Source organism: Schistocerca nitens, chromosome 12, assembly GCF_023898315.1.
Source record: "Schistocerca nitens isolate TAMUIC-IGC-003100 chromosome 12, iqSchNite1.1, whole genome shotgun sequence".
NCBI classification, from domain to species: Eukaryota; Metazoa; Arthropoda; class Insecta; order Orthoptera; family Acrididae; genus Schistocerca; species Schistocerca nitens.
The window spans coordinates 188,112,365-188,126,007 of NC_064625.1; the positions used below are offsets into that span (position 1 = coordinate 188,112,365).

Genomic DNA, 13,643 nt, shown 5'->3' on the forward strand with positions numbered 1-13,643 from the left:
TTTGTGCGTTGAATGATATTCCAAGAGTAGCGTATTTTTTAAATAAGAAGAGAGAGAGAGCGAGAGAGTGAAAATTTCCCCTTCCTAGCAGTGAAATCTTTGGAGAAGCATCCCGTGCTAGCAGAAGACATTGGCGCTGCAAGAAAGCAGAAACAGCATTCTTGAAGTAAGTCCACAAAAACGCTTAAGCTGTATAGTGAGCTTAACTTTACACCGGGCCACCGCAGTATGCTGGGGCTTTCTTGAAGTTGTTAACAGCTCTCATTGACATTCTGTCTTTATGTACCTTTGGTTGATTGCAGAGTGTTGGTGCTTGTGGAATTTTCTGTGTTATGTAGTATTTTTGTTTGTCTCTGAGTGTGTGTTCAATGTTTTTCAGTGTTTGTTTCATGTCGGCCTGAAATCGTGTAGTTGGATCTGATTTCAGTTTTTGTTTGGTATTGGAATTTATGTGTTCCTTGGTTTTTTGTGATGTCTTGCTCTTTGCCCATGAGTACTGTTAAATTTACCTTGTCTGCTCTTGTTATTAATATTTTGTTGTTAGTTAACTTTTGTTTTAATCTTTTCATGGTGGCTGCTTCTGTTTGGTTATTCTTATTGCGTGTCTGCTGTGTTTGTTTTATTATGCCTTTTATTTCTTTTTTTTTTTTTACTAGTTCTCATGTCAGTTCTATGTTTATTTCAGAATTTTGTTGTTTTTCTTCACATGAAGAGCAATATACCACAAAAACCAAGGAATACATAAATACCAACACCACACAAAAACTGAAGTCAGATCCAACTACACGATTCAAGGCAAACCTGAAACAAACACTGAAAAACATTGAACACACACTCACAAACAATCAGAAATACTACGTAACACAGAAAAAACCCCAAGCACCAATACTCCTCAGACAACCAAAGGTACATAAAGATGGAATGCCAATGAGAGCTGTTAACAACTGTAAGAAAGCCCTAACATAGCCAAAAACCTCCAAAAGTTAATTACAAAATGCTGTAGAGTATGAACAACAGAACAGTGTTAAACACAGGAAAGCTAATAGAACAAACGATCCCCACAACCATAAACTTGCAGCACCAAGACAAATGTTACATGAATTAAACAGAATGCCACTCAACAAGAGAAACTATGAAAAAGAAATGAGTACAGTCATACAAATAGCTAGTAATAATGGGTATGACACATGTGTAGTACACAGGCTCAATCAAAAAATAAAAACATAAATACAAAACAAACACAACATTTTCAGAATACAAGAGAACTCACAAGCTGCAAACTTACAAACACACACAATGACAACACTGCACAGAAAAGAACCAGATGCTACACCATGACTTACACACACAAATTAACACACAGAGTTGCAAACATCCTAAAGAGACAGGGCTTCCAAATAGCATAGAAGACTGGGCAAACCCCAATCACACCTAAGCCAACCAGCTAGCAAGAGGGGCAAATTCCAGCAATCAGGAATATATAAACTTGAATGTCAAAGTTGTGATGCAGTATACATAGGTACGTAGGCATGACATGCAGGAATTTAAAAACATGATAAAAAGAACATATCAGGTATTGGTAGTACGAAACAAACCATCCCATATTTGCAGAGCATTTAAAACACCACAACCACCATTCTACAAACATGGAACAGGAAATGAAAATAATAAGAATAAGCAACGATGACAAACGTCTTATACAATCGCAAGAAAACTTCCACATTCAGAAAGCCATAGAAAAAAAAAAAAAAAAAAAAAAAAAATGAACAACACACATCAGCACAGGCTCCCTGCTACACTTCATAAAAGAAATGATAATATATATGTATTATCTCGGCCCCTTCGCCTTCTGAACACACACACACACACACACACACAAACAGCTCAAAAAAAAAAAAAAAAAAAAAAAAAAAAAAAAAAAAAAAAAAAAAAAAAAAAAAAAACATGCAAGTAGCATGTATAAGAGGAGGAACGACACCAAAACTGGAATAGTAGCGTAATATGTAGAGAATTGTCCATGCAGCCTGTAACTACAGTTCAAAATATTACTACATAATAGCAAAAACCAACCACCAGAATTGTTTATAATCCATAGGTACATTGACCAAAATGGAATCTAAATAGCAAAAATATGTACATATTCCAGGCCACTGAAGATGCCTTGCAGAGAATAAAGGCGAAACACATATGGCACGAAGGTTGTGTTTCATTCAGTTGTAGTCAGACGGTCCATAAAGTTAAAATTATCAATATACCATAATGCCACTACTCATTTGCTAAGCCAAAACATAACTGATTTTGTTTAAATAGCTCTTCCAGCTAAGCAGGCACGGTTCCACACTGAGCTCATAATAAACATATTTTAGTCTGCCTCAATCTGAAACTTTTCATCTGTTCAGAGGTCATACACCTGGGTTGTGAGACCATCCCTACTTGCAGTGCAGATATTCACAATTTACAAAACCTAGGGCAAAGCGATGCACACTGTGAGACATCCTACAGCAACCAGGTTTTAAACTTCTGGAATGAAACATGGATAAGGAAAAATAAACACAACAAATCATTAACTGGAGTCTAACTTTTAATAAAATAATTCGGTATATACAATGCCCAAAATAAGGTACATATCAAAATTTATGACCTTGCACTGCAACATTAGCTACCATACAAAGTAGATAGAACTGAGGAGGACAAATTATTTGTGCACACTGTATTTTCATTCCAGTTCAAATTAATAAATATATATATATTTACATCCTATAAAATGTAGCAGAATGGAACTTTGTCATCTTCTGTCCTCTGCTACTGCCCAAGACAGTCTCTCTTTCTTTTCCTCTGTAACTCAATTTGAGTCACAAATCATATTATGTATACATTAAGTCTCTAAATACGAAGTAACCTAGATACCACAACATGTTAATTACCATTGAGAGGTGGTCATTTACAACTACAACCAAATTAATACATAGAACTAAACATACCATACACAATATATAAGAATAACCAAATAATTTCAGTATTGTATTTTCAGTAATAGGTATCAATTACATCTAATCACCTATGCAGACACATGTGTAATAAAATATCACTTTCTATACTAATATTTGAGTGAGAGAGAGAGAGAGAGAGAGAGGGGGGGGGGGGGGGAGGTGGGAGCGAGGAGGCAGGGAAGAAGGGGCTAAGGAGAGAACATGTAAAACAACAAACACCTCTTAAAAATAATGGACATATGTTTATGCTCTCTCTCTCTCTCTCTCTCTCTCTCTCTCTCTCTCTCTCTCTCTCATAGATCACTCTTTCTCCATCCAAAATGTAACAAGTTATTATAATATTTCTTGTCTGCATAGCTATGGATACAAAACATAGTGCAAACAATATTTCAGGAACTATGCGTTAACAAAACTAAAACCATCTATAATGCAAGAGCTATGATCAGAAAACTAACGTTATCTTTCTTTAAGTCACATTTTTCACAGATACCTAAAAGCAGAAACCCTGAGCTTGCTGCAGCACAAACAGCAAACCAAGTAGTGGAAAACTGAAGTATCAGTATCACCCAAATAACACCAACAGAGAACAGAACTACAAATAGTTCATCGTCTTGCTTAAGATATTAATTTGCTAATTTACTTACTCCTAAGTAGTACTGGAGATACAAAAATTTTCCTTTAATAAGTGGAAAAAGAAAACCCTCTTGTAATAATAATACAAATACTTTCTTCTTCTGATATACACTACATGAAATGGAAGAACTGAGCCCACATTTTAGAAATATTTATCAGCATGGTGATTACATTTATGAACAAGTCTCCTGTGAAAGAATTTACACCAAAAATCTCAGTCAGTCAGTCTTTTATTCAATACCACATCTTACTATCATTGAAGTATTTCTCCCTCCCAGACATTAAATGAAGAGTGTATACAAGGTGACTAGCTTTATAAAGGAAAAATCACATCTGGAAGATGGCAATTGCAATGAAAGTTGTAATGGCAGTGGTAGTACAACCAACACATGAAGAGGATTGGGGGGGAGAAGAGCCACAATAAAGTAAAAAAGGCAGAGAGAAACACCACATAACACACGCTCCAAGTTTTCTGCAGACTTGTTATCTCCACATGCATCTGCAGGAAAAGTACAATTAGCACAACCCTGCCCAAATGTGTAAACTTACACTTTCTCAACATTTATACATTCTGTGTCTTAGTATACAGCTATAAAATTGAATAATGGTTTAACTTACTGTGTGCTGCAATCAACATCTCATGAAGACAAAAATGGGATCTGAATATGGCACTAATTAAATAACTGAGATACACGTGTTTAAAAAACATGGGAGACTGCCCCCTATGCAGTCAGAGAACAGAAAAATGTTTAATAGTTCCCTAATTTCACCCAGTGCCTTTTTACTCCTTGTGGCTGTTTCACACATTCCAAATGTCAGACGAAGTTTACTCAGTTATTTGTTCACAGAATGAAAATTATATAACGGCAGATATTGTCATCGAGCTTTAAAAACTGACCCAATTTTGTTATATATTATTGAAAGTATTATCAAAGGTCATACATGAACAGCATGAACACAGACTGGAAAGTAAGTTTACATGGTCAAACATTGACAATGTCCGGAAACTGGGCTTTTTAAGGGACAATATGGCTTAATACAATTTATATACTTACTCTATTATACGTGTGGCTAAGCTAAAATGTAGCAAGGAAAGTGCCTACGACATAACAAAAAAATAGCTGAAGAAACGAATTTTTTAAAAGAAACACTTGTCCTCAAGCATTTGAAACATAGAACCACCTCCTAAATGATGTACTTGAAATAACATAAAATAATAGGGGATGAGGAGGGAGGTGGGGGGAGGCGGGCGGGGGGGGGGGGGGGGGGGGAGATTGGAGTGTGTTGGTGAGGGATGAAGACATTATACATTAAAATGGGTGATTACTGGCATCATAGTACTCCTGCTACATTTGATGGAATGATGTCATGATCTGGCCACAACCTCTGCTTAGCTTACATACAGACCCTTCATAAACCAGCTATATAGTGGGTACTGCAGAGAACTGTATTTCTTGTAGCAAGCTGTTAGTTTCTTATTGCAATGCTCTCTAAATGCATCTGCTATACTATGACCTAATGTTTTGCTGGAAGCAGCCAGTCAACTGTGCCATTTTTCCATGAGTTTATCTTGTTCACATGTCTAGTAATGGTCTTTCTAATAATACAAATATTCAATTTTTCAAAATAAAAAAATAACAATGTACTAAGTGCTTCATATACTCTTGAGATTTCACAAAGACAGAAACTAGCCTCAGACAAGCTGCTCTGTCTACACAGCTCACAGCTGAGTTGTATGCCAGTGCTTAACTGCAGCATAAACTACTTATTGCTTAGAAATAAGGCACAGAACAAATCTCCAAACATTCTAAACTTCAATCATACAATATGTAACATGAGCTAGTTCACAATTAACCATCAATGAACCATGTAAACAATAAAGTATTTGCTGCCTACAAGGAAATATGTTTATTTTTAAAATGTCTTAGACACACAGTTTTAATAGGCAAGCCTTTTTTTATTGCTTTTAATACCCCTACTTTGCAAACATACTTGTAAATCTGCCATAAAAAATACAAACACACAACTGACTCTGAGGTGGCTTTTGTTACAGAAAAAGCACAGAAGGGGAAATCACCACTCATCCTCCAAAAAAGTAAAATGTTTTCTATTTGGAATTATTTAGAAACTTCTATCATGCTCACAGAATCAATATGCCATCACACTATTCTTGGAAAGGCAGGATGCTATTTTTATTTCAAGAATAGTCATAAACAATACTCGAAATATGCTACACAAAGCTAACCACTGAAAGAAAAGAAAAAGCAGAAGGAAAGGGAAAAGGTCAGAAAGAAGCAATAAACTGGCATCAGCAATCACATTTGGACAAACATTCAAAGTGATATTACACAGTTATTTTACTTATGACCCGCTAAAAATCACCTACAAATGTTCTATACTGATGCAAGTATTACTATTAACGGTTGGCTCTTACGTTTATCACATAATGCGTACATTGCAGCATCAACATTCCAGCCAGAGGAATGAATTGTGCAAGGACAAAAATTATGCATAGTGACACTCATTTCCTAAACACTATTTTACGACTGCTTGCTTACGAGGGGGGAGGGGGAATACATCACTTATACTACTGCTAAACATAAGTTGTTCAAATTCTACAATATGTTTTGATATTAGGACACACATCAACTTGCCCAGAAACTGATTTCTATCACAGGAGCAAGCACGTATGTATGTAATTAAGCATGCATGCATGCACTAGATACCATATACAATTGAAGCAATTTGTCTTCCCCTGTTGGTTATTTAAACTACAAGTTATTGAGATGAATGTATTTATTTACTTTACATTAGATTTTATATATTCCCTTATTCAATACTAGCAGTGGATACAACTTTAGTCTGAAGAGTCCCTTCTCACGATTTTCTAAAGCCAAAAGTAAGATTCCATTAAAGTCAAAACCATTATTCATTTTTATGTATCACACACTACACACTCAGTAAGGATACGCTGATTTCCAAAATTTGTTTGGCAGGGAGCAATTTTAATTCTGCAGGTTTGGTTCTTCTGTCATTTCTAAAACCTGGCATGTCTTCTGTTTTCTCCCTGTTCTCCTCTTGCCTCTTACAAATCCCTATGAACTGCAACCTCTTCCCCACCTCATTTCATTCGAACTGATTGCTACTCAGGGGGAGGGCACTTTCTATACTTTTTAACCTACCACTTCTGTGATGACCCAACGACCTCTCCCGAGGACACCGCATCTAAAATAGTTGACTTGTCAATCGCCACCTTCAATCTATCCCACTCCCAGCACATGAAGATGAGACTGCTCAGGATTTTCTATTTCTAAGTATTTGAGTTGACACAACCGAGATGAGTATAATCAAATTTAACAGTCCTTGTTCATGCTTAATCACTACAGCTTGTGCTTTTATTTCCTTTGAGTATAAGGAATAGTATGTGACTATGTGACTAGAGACGTAAATTTCACTTGTTTTTTGCAGCATTTTGTTCTGTTTTTAAAAAGTACAGATATTTCAGGGTTTCCATAAGAAGGCACTTTGTGTAGTTTTTCTTAATTAATAAACCTTACATATTATCGCTACAAGACAAAATGTGTGTGAATCAGATAATTATGTTTTCACCAAATGAGAGGAGAAAGTTTCAGATAGAGAACAAAGTTAAAGACAATTTTAAAATCTCAAGAATCATCTCCCAAAAATTGAGTTACTGTAGTATGACAGACACACGCATCGCATCCCATCACATCACATCACAGTTCCTAAACTGCAAAGTGCTGTCAATATCTACAGAAACCTTGCTTCAAAAACTACTTGTTCCTAAAAATGTGTTAAACTCCATATATACATATCAATAAACTGTGTTAATAGCTATGCGGAAGAACCCTACCGGCACTTACATACGAGACTTCGGGATCCCAGTGCGATAACTCGACTCGAGTCAACTGCGAATCATCCATTACCCATCAGTCACCATATCGAGATGAACTATATCAACACCTGAAACACATCTTTATGAACAAATAAGATCTCTGAAATATATTTTTTCACTGTGACCACAAATTAGCACAGCGAAAGTTGAATGCTCTCCCTTTTTTTACACCATTCGACAAATGTCTACTATACGATAAGGATCACCCTGGAAAAATTCTGCACCTAATACTGAATCAACAATCCATCAATCCCAGCTTAGCAACAGTAGTGTGCTGAGAAACACTACAATAATATGGTTGTAAAAATACACAAATAACAGAAAATAAAGGTAAGAGATAAAGTAAAAGTATCTGAGCTGTGGTTTACAGCACTGCTTACAAAATGTGTTCACAATTGCATAAAATTGACATAACAAGGGTCCTCAGCAGAACAAGTAAATCGAGTACGGCAGACGAGCTGCGCCGACGAGTGTCCCACCCGGCGAGACCGCGGCAGGACCGAGCGGCGCTAGGACGGGATGTCACCGACGAGCATTCCGTTGGGCTGCCGATCCTCCACCAGCAGTTTCCGCAGCTGACCCGGCTCGACAACCCCGCGCTCCGTCACTATCGCAGTTACGAGTTCCGCAGGGGTCACATCGAATGCCGGATTCCAGCAAGCTATACCTGCCGACAGAAAACGGGAGGAAAGGTGAGCCTCGTGCATCCGGTAAGGTATAGAAAATAAATACAGGTTGTTTATAAATGAATATAGGCGTTTTAACGCTTTATAATATTTATTACGTTAAATTTACAGTTATAAATTATGTGTCAAATGAAAGAGCACCTCAAATAGTTTTACCTGCCTATTCAGGCTGTTTTAGTTTTATTTCTAAGACCGTGCCCTCTTAGACAAATTATAGATTCAGGTATATCTTCTGAAGAAGGCTCAATTACGTGGGCTGAAACCTAGGCAAAGGTCGGTTTCGTTACCACAATTGAGGCTGATAGTTTCTTATACATTATAAATGTTCAATGTGTGCACCGTATGTCACACGGCACACATCAAGTCTACAGCCGAGTTCTTCCCAAACGTTGATAAGTGCGTCTTCAGTGATTGTAGCAACAGCTGCTGCAATCCGGTTTCTTAATTCAGGGAGGTCTGGGGTAGCGGAGGCACGTGCACACGATCCTCGATGGAGCCCCAAAGGAAAAAATCGTATGGCGTTCGGTCGGGTGAATGTGGAGGTCACGCAAAGCGAGCCTGTCACTGGGCCCCTTGTGGCCTATCCAGCGCTCGGCTACCCTCGATGTGTTCTGTGTGACAAATAGTGCTCACATTGAACATTTATAAGGTTCTTGGTAAAACTGTTTGAGTTGCTCTTTCATTTGACATATCATTTATACATGTAAGTTTAATAAATATTATAAAGCGTTAGAATCCCAATATTCATTTATAAACACCCTGTACAAAGCAACTGTCAGCTTTTCGAGGGTGAAAGTTTATAGTGCAAACAGTGTGTGACACCTCGGTCATTTGCAGCCGTGTCATGTCTTCTGTGAGACGAATAAAGACGAACTGCACTTATCTGCCCCTATGGGACTGGAAGCACGATTGGAATGCAAAATAGCTCTTTTATTGGCCCACGTCATCACACTACAGTGCAGTACAACTTAAATTTTCAGCTGAAAATACTGCCTGACATATTGTTTCATGCTACAAAAATTACACGAAGGTGTAATGTACAGCACAACTTGAGGTGTAAAATATGTCTGTATTGTATGGAAAGATATTGTTACTGTGAGTGAAAGTTTGGCATCTGTATATACTTTACCATAATACTGCATTGACACAAATGATTTGCACTCAACTGTTTAAATCACGCTAATCGCTAAATTGCTCAGCAGACAAAGACCTTCATTTTGCCGTGATGATGTGCCATTTTCTAATCCACAAAATACCTGCTAGAGTAGGCGTTAAGCTTTATTTGATGTATTGAAGGGCTATATAAAATGCATTTTTAGCATCAAACAACAAACAGGTAGGAATACCAATAATATAGGGAAAGGCGAATTCTTACTTACCATAAAGAATACACATTAAGCTGCAGACAGGCACACTTAAAAGACACTTACTGAAAGCTTTCAGCCACAGCCTTCATCAGCAAAAGAGAAACACACACAACTCATAAACACATCAAGCACACACGACTGCCAACTCCAGCACCTCAGGCCGGAATGCATTTGATACCGTTTCACCAACTCTCAACAGAGCTGTCACCTTTCAACCTAAACTAGGCCCCAGGCTATGCTACAGATCAGTTTGTTGCTACCTCTAAGATTTTGTCTTCACACCCATTGACACAACCAAATTGTCACCTTCCAACCCACCTTACAATTCCCTACACCTTTCACAACGGCCTACATTCAAAAAACTAAGAGAGGCCCAAAAGAAATAGTGTCAATGTTCTCACCGACCACACCGAGAATCGAACACAGAGCCTCTTGATTGAGGACTGGACTATTTACATTACGTACAGAGGCATTTAAGACTCATTCTTCCCACACACTATATGTGAATATGATAGGAAAAATCCCCAACAACTGCTACAACGGGAAGAGCCCTCTGCTACTTCACAGTGGTTTGCAGAGAATGGATGAAGAACACATGCCACATCATTATAGTATGGGACAAAGGAAACATCTGGTGTCAATAGGTTCAGTAGACCAAAATGTTTTACCAAATTGTCAAAGTCGCGAAAGACTTCATAACATCTTCAATTACTGCCAGTTAAAGAAGTGGTGCCAATTCTTTCATTACATAACAAACAACAAATTATTCTAATATTTACCTACTGTCTCACTCCCTGTCTAGCTCATATATGGTGCTGTGGCAACCACTATCTTACTTCCTTTTACAAAACTGAAGAAAGTGAGAATTTAAGTATGTCAAGTTCAATGTGTGTAAAATACTTGAGCATATCACAAGAGTATGACACATTTATATACTCTCTTCACCATAAGAATGATGTAAACAAATACATACATTACTGGTCAGAAGCCGTAGCACATGTATACTGGTTGTGTTATGTTCTTGGAAGTAGGTCCTATTATACAGGGTGGTCCATTGATAGTGACCCGGCCAAATATCTCACGAAATAAGCATCGAACAAAAAAACTACAAAGAACGAAACTTGTCTAGCTTGAAGGGGGAAACCAGATGGCGCTATCGTTGGCCCGCTAGATGGCGCTGCCATAGGTCAAACAGATAACTGCGTTTTTTTTTAAATAGGAACCCCCATTTTTATTACATATTCGTGTAGTACGTAGAGAAATATGAATGTTTCAGTTGGACCACTTTTTCAGTTTTTGATAGATGGCGCTGTAATAGTCACAAATGTATAAGTATGTGGTATCACGTAACATTCCACAAGTGCGGACGGTTTGCTTCATGATACATTACCCGTGTTAGAATGGACCGTTTACCAATTGCGGAAAAGGTCGATATCGTGTTGATGTATGGCTATTGTGATCAAAATGCCCAACGGGTGTGTGCTATGTATGCTGCTCGGTATTCTGGACATCATCCAAGTGTCCGAACCGTTCGCCGGATAGTTACGTTATTTAAGGAAACAGGAAGTGTTCAGCCACATGCGAAACGTCAAACACGACCTGCAACAAACAATGATGCCCAAGTAGGTGTTTTAGCTGCTGTCGCGGCTAATCCGCACATCAGTAACAGACAAATTGCGCGAGAATCGGGAATCTCAAAAACGTCGGTGTTGAGAATGCTACATCAACATCGATTGCACCCGTACCATATTTCTATGCACCAGGAATTACATGGCGACAACTTTGAACGTCGTGTGCAGTTCTGCCTCTGGGCACAAGAGAAATTACGGGACGATGACAGATTTTTTGCACGCGTTCTATTTAGCGACGAAGCATCATTCACCAACAGCGGTAACGTAAACAGGCATAATATGCACTATTGGGCAACGGAAAATCCACGATGGCTGCGACAAGTGGAACATCAGCGACCTTGGCGGGTTAATGTACGGTGCGGCATTATGGGAGGAAGAATAATTGGCCCCCATTTTATCGATGGCAATCTAAATGGTGCAATGTATGCTGACTTCCTTCGTAATGTTCTAACGGTGTCAGGCACTGCATGACAGAACGGTGATGTACTTCCAACATGATGGATGTCCAGCACATAGCTCGCGTGCGGTTGAAGCGGTATTGAATAGCATATTTCATAACACGTGGATTGGTCGTCGAAGAACCATACCACGGCCCGCACATTCATCGAGCTGACGTCCCCGGATTTCTTTCTGTGGGGAAAGTTAAAGGATATTTGCTATCATGATCCACCGACAACGCCTGACAACATGCGTCAGCACACTGTCGACGCATGTGCGAACATTACGGAAGGCGAACTACTCGCTGTTGAGAGGAATGTCGTTACACGTATTGCCAAATGCATTGAGATTGACGGATCATTTTGAGCATTTATTGCATTAATGTGGTATTTACAGGTAATCATGCTGTAACAGCATGCATTCTCAGAAATGATAAGTTCACAAAGGTACATGCATCACATTGGAACACCTGAAATAAAATGTTCAAACATACCTACGTTCTGTATTTTAGTTTAAAAAACCTACCTGTTACCAACTGTTCATCTAAAATTGTGAGCCATATGTTTGTGACTATTACAGTGCCATCTATCACAAAGCGAAAAAAGGGGTCCAACTAAAACATTCATATTTCTTTACATGCTACACGAATATGTGATAAAAAATGGGGGTTCCTATTTAAAAAAACGCAGTTGATATCCGTTTGACCTATGGCAGCGCCATCTATCGGGCCAACCATAGCGCCATCTGGTTTCGCCCTTCAAGCTCGACAAGTTTCATTCTTTGTAGTTTTTCGTTTGACGCTTATTTCATGAGATATTTGGCCCAGTCGCGATCAATGGACCACCCTGTATATTAGATATCTTCTTATAAGTTATGTCAAATGGAACTTTAAGATATTTAATGTATTAACAGTCATCAACATTTTTCTTAATCATGCTTTAGCTATGTAGTTTTTATTTCAAATATCATGTATAGTCACAGTCTCTGTACTGTTGTGCTCTCAATGTTGCGCTGTTAATACGCAGTATGAAAGTGGCTGAGCCTGCATGGTGCCCCAAAGTGAAACAAGTGTGTAACATGGTTAAAAAGTGCTGAGAAATAGGTCGTTCTTAATGTTTTTCATAAATTAACAGAAAAAGTCAGATTTGAAGTTTTCTGAGGGATTGTGTTTGATACAGTTGAAGAGCAAATACACATTGGATGTATAATAGAACCGGTAGCATAGTAAACTGATAATCTGTTGCAGTTTCTGGATCGACGGTTCAAGTCGTGCCTTGGTCATTCTTTTTTTTTTGTTCAATTTTAAATACCCACATCTCGTAATTGAAAAATTCATCATCATTTTTTATGAATAATGCATGTCTTTTTGTTTCTAATTACATATTGCATAAGAAATTTCTGTTCTCATTTGAAACATAAATTATTACTTAACGATATTTTATGAAAGAGTGTTAATAAAGGTTACTTAAATTAAGAAAACAATATAATTTTAGATCAAATATGAAAAACCAGAGACTCTTTATACCACAGAACTAGTCTCTCACGAACCAGAATGACAAGTGTCATAAGAACATGAGAAACAATCATTTTCACAGCATCGAGCACCCCATAAAAATGCTACACGTCTATATTTGCCACTGTACCATTACAATATGAAACCAAATGAACTGATCTGGAGCAAGTTAAGGATTCCATGAGAAGTAACATGACTGTTAAGCTGCCAGATGTACTGAAGCTAATTCATGCAGCTGTTTCACACATCACTGCCAAACACTGGCGGGCTATAGAACGGAACCTCGTGAAAGAAGAGGAGAAAATGTGTCAGCTGGGTGGCTTTGTCGATTCTGTTGTTGATTGACTAGTTATCAACATAGCAGATGACAGTTCCAGAACTGAAATGTATTTCTCAGATTCAGTTAAGGAAGGAGCTAAGAGATTATCGGACAACTGGCTGTAATTAACACTTTCAGTGGCTTCGGTAT

At 38.0% G+C, this 13,643-nt stretch overlaps 1 protein-coding gene across 2 annotated transcripts in view; it reads right to left on the reverse strand.

Moving 5' to 3' along the window:
• Positions 1 to 2,563: 2,563 nt before the first annotated feature.
• The window catches only part of LOC126215153 (methylthioribose-1-phosphate isomerase), a 99,392-nt gene continuing 88,312 nt past the window's right edge, over positions 2,564 to 13,643 (reverse strand). Inside the window, exon 6 of one of the 2 annotated variants that reach the window (XM_049941814.1) lies at positions 2,564 to 8,206. In XM_049941814.1, the coding sequence (XP_049797771.1) occupies positions 8,049 to 8,206 (158 nt within the window). In that variant the 3' untranslated portion in view covers positions 2,564 to 8,048. The remainder of the gene's footprint in view (positions 8,207 to 13,643) is intronic. The other variant, XM_049941817.1, reaches the window with a different exon arrangement.